The sequence below is a fragment of the Lutra lutra genome, chromosome 10 (genome assembly GCF_902655055.1).
Source record: "Lutra lutra chromosome 10, mLutLut1.2, whole genome shotgun sequence".
Taxonomy (NCBI): Eukaryota; Metazoa; Chordata; class Mammalia; order Carnivora; family Mustelidae; genus Lutra; species Lutra lutra.
In genome coordinates, this window is record NC_062287.1 from 88,847,809 (window position 1) to 88,857,994 (window position 10,186).

The following is a 10,186-nucleotide window of genomic DNA, read 5'->3' on the forward strand; positions in this document are numbered from 1 at the left end:
GAGTGGGGGAAGCAGGCTCCCCGCCGAGCAGAGAGCCCAATGCGGGGCTCGCTCCCAGGACCCTGAGATCATGACCTGAGCCGAAGGCAGAGGCTTAACCCACTGAGCCACCCAGGCACCCCTGCAGATTTCTTTTAAACATGGAGAGCAGTTATGTCTTCTTTACGTGGAAACTATTTTTGTTTCATGATGTAGGCCATGCTGCAGGACAGTGTTATCTGGGGACGATGCAATAGATTCTCTCTCTCTCTCTTTTTTTTTTTTTTTTTTTTTAAGATTTTGTTTATTTATTTGACAGAGAGAGATCACAAGCAGGCAGAGAGGCAGGCAGAGAGAGAGGAGGAAGCAGGCTCCCTGCTGAGCAGAGAGCCCGATGCGGGGCTCGATCCCAGGACCCTGAGATCATGACCCGAGCCGAAGGCAGTGGCTTTAACCCACTGAGCCACCCAGGCACCCCAGATTTTCTCTTTTTGTCTGGACTGGCCGTTTGCTTTTACTCTTGTTTCCAAGGTCCTATAAACATCTTTTATTGGTTAAGGTAAGGCCAAGCTGTTGCTGTAGAGAATCCCAACAGTAAGTCAGTGGCCAAAAGGAGATAGAACTTTATTTCCCTCATATAACAGTCTATGGAAAACTTCTTTTTTTTTTTTAATTTTATTTATTTATTTGAGAGAGAGAGAGCGCACATAAGCAGGGAGTGGGGGAGGGGCAGAGGGAGAGGGAGAAGCAGACTCCCCACTGAGTGGGAGCCCAACATGGGGCTCAATCCTGGGACCCTGAGATCATGACTTGAGCCAAAATCAGATTCTTAACTGACTGAACCATCCACACACCCTATGGAAAGCCTTTAAAGTGAGTGTTTTCTCTGTTCCCTGGGGTCACCAGGGGCCCAGATTCCTTCTCTCTGGATCTCCGCTGTGCCTCAGGACATTGTCCTCCTATGAATGTTCCAGCTCAGGTCACTGTCCTACCATAGGGGCAGCAGGGAAGTGTGTGGGAGCTGCACGTTTCCCCAAGGCTTAGGACTCAGGACTTCATTTCTGCTCACATTCCACTTGCAACCACTTCGTCATGTATTCCTGTCCAGCCACTGGGGGCACTGTCATCTAGCCAAGCGCTTCACAGTCAGGGGGCACGGAATCTCTGCCATGCTTTTCCTGTCCCACTGGCACACCTAGAAAGTCATCATTTGTCATTGTTTGCAGCTCTTTCGCATATACTTTTAGAAACACGCACTAACCAAGGCTGCTGGTGGTGTTGGGTGTGACCTTGATCACCATGTTTACTTCCAACAGAAGAATGTATCAGGCACAAGAAGTTGTGAAGGGCTCTTTATTATTGCTTCCTAATAAAACTCCTAGGGATTGCCTATTTGATCATTCAGGTACTACAGATCTTATCACTTAAAGATATTCTGTTACTGGGGGAGGGGGGTGGGGGGTGGGGGTGGCTCGGTCATTAAGCGTCTGCCTTCTGCTCAGGTCATGATCCTAGTGTCCTGGAGTGGAGCCCCATATCAGTGGGGAGCCTGCTTTTCCCTCTCCAGGTCCCCAGTGCTTGTGTGCTTGTGTTTCCTCTCTCCCTATTTCTCTCTGTCATAAATAAATAAAATCTTTAAAAGAAAAAAAAAAGACATTCTGTTATGGAAGCAGTCGTTCAGTCAAAGGTAATCCATATGCTCCCATTTTAAATTGCCTCTTTGTCATAGAATTTTTGTTTACAGACATCACAGAAGTGTGTCTAGGAGGCTTGCAGGCTTGTATTAAACCCCTGAATTGGTTACCAGATAAACTGGTAGGGGGGACAGCCACTCTTCAATGTGCTTTTTGAATTACAGATTGATTGCTTTCTCCAAGTAGTAAGAAACTAAAATTGCAGTGTTATTTCTAGGAGGAATCAGTTTCTTTTAAAGACTTGTTCATGCTCTTGACTTCAGTTGTGACCATACAAATTGCTGGGCCAGCCAGTGGTCATGGCACCTAGTGCCATTATAGGAATTGTTATAAAATCGTTTCCATTGATGGGTTAAAAAAAAACCAAATGATTCCTAGAATCCATCAAGTAGCCAGTAAAAAATGCAGGTTAAAACCTTGGATATGATTGTATCTTGAAAAGGAATATCAATTTCTTCCCAGAAAATGTGAACATTTTTTAAATGTTGGAATCAAAATGTTATGAACAAATTTTGTGTTGGCAAACTTAGAAAACATAGATGGAGAACTTTTGCTGTTTTTCTTTTTTTTTTTTTTTTTAAGATTTTTTTTTTTTATTTATTTATTTGACAGAGAGAGATCACAAGTAGGCAGAGAGGCAGGCAGAGAGAGAGAGGAAGGGAAGCAGGCTCCCTCCTGAGCAGAGAGCCCGACGCGGGACTCGATCCCAGGACCCCGAGATCATGACCTGAGCCGAAGGCAGCGGCTTAACCCACTGAGCCACCCAGGCGCCCTGCTGTTTTTCAAATACCTAGAATATCTTGGCTGGGATTTTTATTTCTGACCACGATTTGTTAGAGAAAGTTTTCAGAACTGCCTAGAATCCTAATACTTTACCAACTATGCCTTGGTTAATCTTATTTTAAAGCACTCACTGCCAGTAAAACATCCTAATAATCAATTTCTAGCAAATATATCCTGTAAGGACCAACCAAGGGGCAATTTGGGGCTAAATATGGTAACTTCTTTCTGTGATATCAGTCTCAAAGATGAAAATGAATCCTGGATGTCTTGACCTCCTCTAAGAAGAGGCTGTGACTTCCTGATACAGATTAGACCAATTTAATTTTTTTCCTAATTTTGTCACTGGGGTTTTATATATGTGCATCTCCCCCTTAGAGTCAGACATTTGCCAAGGACCTTCCGTCTCTCTGTTTGTGAATAACTTGTTGCCTTAGTAATTCTGTCTCAATGAATTTAGTAACAGCTTTATAGAGCAAATAGAAACATTGGGAAGGTGAAAAATTGTGTGTTCCTCCTCCACCCTTTTCCCCCAACCCCAAATCACAGAAGAAACTTTTGTGGCATTTCGATGGGCGATCTCCTATTTTTCCAGTTCGTAATGGGACTCTAAATTTTTTCACCTGTAAAGATGGTTTATTCACTATATTACTTTGTAAGATAGCCTACAGCTAAATGCTGCTCTTATTGATTTGAGCATTAGTTCTGTTTTCTCTAATTTGCCTGTGTGATACTATGAATGAAAATGATTTCTCTGGTAACAGGGTCTCTCTTTGAATGAGTCACATGAGCAATTTTAAGGAAACTAGCCGTTTTCTAACGGTGTGCAAATTCTATTCCCTGAGAGGCTACGAAAAGATTTCAATTAGATTTGAAATGAGACCCCTCAAATCCACATATTTCTCTCAGCTCCTTAGGCAAAAATAACAAGTTAATAACTTAATTCACAGTCGTTTTCCTTTTAGTAGCAGGGGATTTGGTTTTCCATTGCATAAATTCTCCTCTTTGAAATAAATGAGAATTTCAGTTTGTAATCCCAAAGCCTTGGAGTCGTACAGCTCAGAACCCTGAAGCGAACCTAACCCAAAGGAAGAGAATTCCCAGCGTGGGCCGTAGTAGTCAAGAGCCGAAATACATAAGTAGAATTGCAACTCGACTGCATTTTAAAAGCTGCCATTTCGAAGACCACAGTGATGTCTTCTGAATTGCAGTGTACATCTGCTTTGGATTACATATGTGGCCCTTGTTTTGGAGGACTCTGAATTCACTGATGTGTGTCTTCATAAGCTTAATTAAAAAGCAAAAAAAGTAGGACGTAGTGCCGAGTTCAGTGCTACTTGCATATGGTAGACATGCAATAAATATTGAATGAACAAATAAATAAAAGAAAAACCTCATTACCCACTGAGAGTGTTTTTCTGATAGAACAACACGGTCAGGGCCATTCTCTCTCTCCTTCTCTATTGCTTCATTCTTCTCAACATGTAAACATGTTCAAGTCTCTCCCATCCTTAATGAAATGAAGCAAAACAAAAGGAAAGGGAAAATAGCCTTCTCTCTACCTCAGGCCCTTTTGGACTACTGTCTGTTCTTCTCCCTCTGTTCTCGTCTAGACTTCAGTAACTATGAGACTTGACCCTACTAGTTGACTCTGCTTCTTCCCCCCTCATTCCTCATTCAGTGTCCTGCAGAATGTCCTTGGCTCTAGTCACCTGCCTGGATGTATTCAGAATAAAGGTACCACTTACTCTGTAACTGCCAGATCTCAGTGGACATTTTCCAGTCCTTTTTTTTTTTTTTTTTAAATAAAGAGAGAGAGTGAAGTGGGGGGCAGAGGGAGAGGGAAAAAATAGGGCTCCATGCTCAGCACAGAGCCCTATATGGGGCTCAATCTTACACCCCTAAGATCATGACCTGAGCTGAAATCAAGAGTCGGTTGCTTAGCTGACTGAGCCACCTAGGCACCCATCCAGCCTTTATTTTAATGGATTGCTCTACTGTGCTTGACCCTCGTGGTCCTCTGGTTCTCACTTTACTGCTCTCCCCAGATTCTTTGTACATTTCTCTCTTTGTTCTTTCCCTGCCTCCTTTGGGGGCTTCCCTCCATCCATCCCTGAGTTGGTACTGCTCAGGGTTCCGTGGTAAACCTCTTTCCGTTTAACATACTTGGATCCATTTTCATCTCTAGGTTTTACCTTTCCTGCTTCTGTCCCCAAATCTGCATCTCTAGCTTCAGACCTTTCTCGGAGCTTCAGGTTCTGGTTTTCAGTGGCCCGTTGTTATCTCTATCTAGATTCCTTTGGGTGCCTTCAAATCAACATGTCCAAAGCCAAGCTTGTCTTTCTTTGCCTGCTTCACTTCATGCATTCTTGCCTTTCCAAATCCAGATCAGTCCTCAAGTGGTGCCAGTTTTGCTTTCTTATATTTTCATATCTCTGCTGTCAGCTTCCTGTACTCGTTATCTCTTGCCTGGACTGCTCTATCAGACTCCTAACTAGTCTCCCTGACTTCAAATCTACCTTCTTTTTACTCTTCAAAGTAACCCATCTGGATGTAATCTCCATGAAGGTAGGGCGTCTTTCTGGTTTTCACAAAGCGGTCCGTCCAGCGCTTGCTTCATTGTAGGTGCTCGGTTAAAATTTGAAGGAATGAAGCAATTTACCTGAAATGCCTAGATGACCAACTATCTACCTTCCTTTCAAGAAATCCTTTAATGACTTCATCATCTCTAGGATAAATAGCATCTAAGACTGTCATGATCTGGCACCAATCTGTCTCCTGCTTCTCTCTCCCTTAACACTTACCTACTTGCAGATCCTTACATGTGAAACTTGGCATCTTATTTCCTTATCCTGCTCACTAGAACTCCCTTTATCTGCAAAGTTCTTCCCTCCACCTTGTTAACTAATATCCTTAAGATTCTGCTTGGATATCAACTCTCCCAGGAAGCCGTCTCTGATTCCTTCCCAGTACCTTACAGTCCTAGTGGGTTTAGGTGTCTCTTCTCTGTTCCCATCACCCCCAACATACTGTTTGTACTTACTCCGTTTTACTCTACTGACTTGTTAAATGTCTATCTCCTTTCTCTCCGATGTCATACAAGACTTCATCTTTGTATCCTCAGTGCCTATCGCAGTGCCTAGAATTTCATAGGAGCATAGAGTTTGTGGAAAGAATGGAAAGTCACTGACTGACTGCAGGAGGGTGCCCCTCTGACACTGTGAATCAGGGACGTACTGGCCACATTACAGGGCTACCCCCAAATGGTTTGAAATGTCAAGAGTATCATCACATTTGGCATTGCAAATATGAAATTACTGCTATTTTTGGTTTCTTGCTTTTGTAGTTCAGCACTGAACTGATTGCCTAGGGAGTTAATTTATTAATAGCTGCCATTATAACTCCGTTTCCAAGTGAAGAAATTTATATTTTTAGGTGTATTTTTCTAACTCTAAATGTATTATAAATGAGTAACTCTCGTGTTGCCATCAGATTTATTGACCAGCTAAAAACTTTATTCCTTGCTATTGTTTTGGTTAATACCGAATGACCAATGAAGGGAATCATACTCCTTAACAGAAAAAATTTGAGTGTATTTAAAAAAAAAAACTTAAAGGAAAATAAGATTTTTCTACTTAAGGATAAACTTCTACATCTCTAGTACCACAGTGTTGGATATTGTAGCTGCACGTTATGTTGGAACCTCAGACAAGGCAGAGGAATAAGGGTGTGATGGATTGGGCCATTTGTAGAGCTAAGTTGGCCATGGGAGTGAGCCCTTAGCAGAGAGTCTAGAAGTACGGCACACAAGCTGTTCTCTCTCTGGGTTGCTAATACGAGGTGGGTCATGAGTGGGGTGTTGAGTGAGGAGGCAAGTAGGATTTTCTGGAGAGTAGCAATGCTCAGCTAAGGGTAAGGTAAGCCGCGGCACTTCCCCTGTGTGCTTTTGCAACCCCTTTTTGCATTTCTCTGTTGGAGAGCATGGCACACGATGTAGAAATTGTTCATTTACTCTGTCTTCTCCCTGAAGGGAGGATACCTGGTGGACACAGATTTTGCTATTTTCATCCTGTGTTCCCTGTATCTAACACATCTTAAACACTCAATACATGTTTATGGAGTGAACAAGTAAAGGGGAGGGAGGTGGGAATGTGAGGGTTGTTTGTGTTGTATAGAGAGCATGTGAGGAGGATGGTCTGGTATCACCGGGATTTTAGCACAGCAAAGAGATTTGTCTCCTATTAAATGCATTCCAGCCTCAGAGGGAGGTGGGTGAAAGCAAAGTGGCTGCATCTAGAGAGTGGCTGGTATGGGGTAGGTAAGGTTTTAGAGGCTGGGGGTGGGGTGATGATTCAAATTCCTAGTGCGATGGACCCACGTGGGTACTTGCAGCCTGAAACTTGGCCGATAAGTGGGTGCCAGGCCTCGAACCAGCCATAAAAGGGCAGCAAGAATCCCATCAGGCTGGATGCACTGGTAGAGAGGGGACTCTTTCTGGTCTTCTCCCAGGATCTGTTAGAATTGGCTCAGGGTGGGGTGTGGCCAGGCCTGCCAGCCACAGTGCTCCCTACTGAGTAGAGATGGAGGCGACAAGGATGCTTACGTTCAGGAAATGAACATATTGTGTCACTGTTTATGTTTCCTCATTTGAGCTGTTCTTAGCCGTATTACCACTCTGTCACTTCCACTGTGGAGATAATTGTAATCTTAGAGAGTGACCAAAATGGACAGATCGGTCACTCTGCAGACGGATTGGCTACCTGTGCACACACGCTCTTTTCAAGACAGTCATGGTGTTACATGGAGCCTTGGATATGGATTTTATGATAAACTGTGGGAATGACTTAGCTTATTTGGAAAAGGTCTTTTCTCCGCAAGAGCTGTCTATGACTTGGCTTAGTGAGAAGTTCAAGGTTGATTTTTGCTGGTGCTTTTGTTGAGAGGGTAAACTTCACCTGAAACTGATTGCCCTGGGTTCCAGTCTTGCTTCTTTCCGTTACTAACGATACAGCCTCAGGCCAGTCACTTAACCTTTCAGAGCTTCAGAAGAGGGGTTGTTTGAAGATGACTGCTGATACCCACCCCCTTCCTTGTACTGGGGTGGACATGAGGTGGGAACTCACTCAGTGGCAGATCCCATCATTGCCTTTGTCAGGAAAGCATGCAGACAGTTTCAAATACAGAGGAAATGAACAAGTCTCTGAAGTCTGTTCTCTTGCTGGTTTTACTTAGAAAGGGTGGTAGATGGCTACATATTTGCTATTAGCACTGCACACCTTACTACGAGATGCAACTTGCCAAACAGATAGGAGATACCGACTTTTCATGTCCCCCCCCACCTTTAATAACAGCACATAGTTTCTCAGCTACATGGTCTATTTTTAAGAACGTTGCAAAATCCACTCAATGAGATAATCTTGAATGCAAGAATATTTAAAGCTCATTATAGCTTCAGGGCATTTTTTTTTTCATTCTTCCATAAACCATTGTTTTCAATTATTTTAGCATCGCCATACATATCATAGAGTTACATAGAACTGCCAGATAATTTCATTGTATTGCAAAGCATTTGCTTTCAGAGCGGCTCTTTAAGAGGTGAATACAATGTGATTTAAGGTATTCTCTTTTTGTTTATTGGAAAATATCTGCCTTCCTTTAGGAAGTCTTTAAACTCACAGATTATGAATAAATAGGTACAGAATTATTGTGCCGCTTTGCAGCTACTCTGACTTGTAGATAAATTCTGTAATATTTTTCTAAATTCTTGAGAGAAGAAAGAGATCCTGGAATTTTTGAGGTGATGCTGTGTGTTTTAATTCCCACTGTTATTGGCCTCAGAGTTATAAGTATTATCTGAAGAAGTAAGTACGGTAAGTGTAGAGTATTTTTATCTTTGAAAATTGTTGTATTGATACAAGTCTTTTTTAGTAAATGGTGAAGGTGTGTTGAAGGTTGATCCAAATCTCAAGGTATATTTTCTCACATTTTAATGTAACTCTTAGTTTTTCCATATGCCTTGAGCCCTAACACTACAAGTGGTAAAAATGTAATGAATGTGTGCAAGAGAAGCTCTCTGATTCTTGCCGTGGGTGGAATTAGTTAATGATACTCATTCTGATGCAGGATGGTACAAATGGGGCATATTAAGAGACTTAAATTAGGTCAAATTGAATAATTGAATTTATTCCTTTACTTAAAAACAGCTTAATCAGCGGAGAGTGCTGAAGTTCTAAAAAAAAAGTTGAAATTAAATATTAACAGGGAGTTTATGTTTTCATCTTTTTCCTCATTTACAGCGATCGTAGGATTTTTCTCCTTCTACCTTTTACAGGTACTCGGAGATGAAGTCCAGCCCTTCTCACTTGATGAAGAATTTGATTATGACGCTGTGATGCTAACCCCCAAGTTCACTCCTGCAGAGATAGATGCGATCACAGAGCTGTCCAAGCAAGAGAGATCACCGACACAGACTTAGAGGAACCCCATGGCTGATTCACGGAGACATCTTTGTGTTCGTGTTTATTTTGTTGTTATACAAGCAACATTAGAATAAAAGGTAAACCTACTATGATTCCCTTTGTCGAAATTTTCTTGTGCATGAATTGATCAGTTTTTGTCAAGAGGGAGCTACGACTAATAAGACCAAGGAGATCTGTACACTTACAGGATTTTCCTCTGTCATGTGTTGCTTAATCCCATGGCAGGCGAGGGGAGATAGAGGTGGCCAATAGGGACAGGAAGCCATACCCACAGAAGGGTCCATTTTTTTAAATTAATTTTTTTTTATTTGCATGTAGTTGACACAGAATGTTACATTAATTTCAGGTGTACAGCATAGTGATTCAACAAGTTTATACCTCATGCTACGCTCTCCACAAGTGTACCAGAACTGTCACATATGACGCTATTACGCTATCATTGACTATATTCCCTAGGTGGTGCCTTTTATTCCCCTGACTGGAAGCCTGTATCTCCCACTCTCCCTCACCTGTTTTTGCCTGTCCGCTCAGCCTCCTCTGCTCTGCCACCCCACTTTAGTTTCAGCTGTCCCGCCAGGACCTCCTCTGCTTGAAGAGCCCAGGGACCTGCTGTCCCACACGCTGCCTCAGCTCCAGCCCCCCTGCCAGGGCACCCCTTGCACAGAGCGTCCTGGGACTCCCTGGCCTGTGCCTGCTTCAGCGTCACCCGTCCTGCCAGGGTACCTATGGTGCACAGAACAGAAGGGTCCATTCTGATGATAGCACAGCAGCTAGGTAATGTGGGCTATTGCAACAAAGATGGGAAACATCATCCCACATCCTTGGGGGTGAAACACTGTAGCACATAGAGACAAACTGACACAGTGGGGAGGTCACTGGTCCCAGCTCTCCGGAGACTGGGGTGTGAATGTGCATGCTGAGAGGTTGGGCTCCTAGGATCGATAGGGAAAGGCTTCACTGAAAAGAAGGCATCTGAGAATTGATTATATGTCATATATTAAATTCTTGTACTTTGGCATTGCCATTAAGCCTTGTGTGATGATAGTTACAAAGTACAAGGAATGATGTCTGTATCCAGAAGCTTAGAATAATTTAAGAAGGCAAGACAGGTCGAGAAAGTAATTGGAGGATGTGGAAGCATATTATGAAGTGCTCATTGGGAAGGATACCCATGAATGTGTTCACGGAAGGAGAAAAGAACAGGGAAGGCGCAGGAAAAGGGGGAATCGTATGTATGAGGTAATTTTCATTATT

General features: G+C 42.8%; 1 protein-coding gene across 5 annotated transcripts in view; it reads left to right on the forward strand.

Annotated features, from left to right (window-relative positions):
* The window catches only part of IFTAP (intraflagellar transport associated protein), a 68,651-nt gene extending 59,632 nt beyond the window's left edge, over positions 1-9,019 (forward strand). For 3 of the 5 annotated variants that reach the window (XM_047693202.1, XM_047693200.1, XM_047693201.1), the window contains one exon: positions 8,785-9,019. In XM_047693202.1, coding sequence (XP_047549158.1) covers positions 8,785-8,928 — 144 coding nt within the window. In that variant the 3' untranslated portion in view covers positions 8,929-9,019. Of the gene's footprint in view, positions 1-8,749 lie in introns of all 5 variants that reach the window. The other 2 variants (XM_047693203.1, XM_047693204.1) reach the window with 2 other exon arrangements.
* The last annotated feature ends 1,167 nt before the right edge of the window (positions 9,020-10,186 follow it).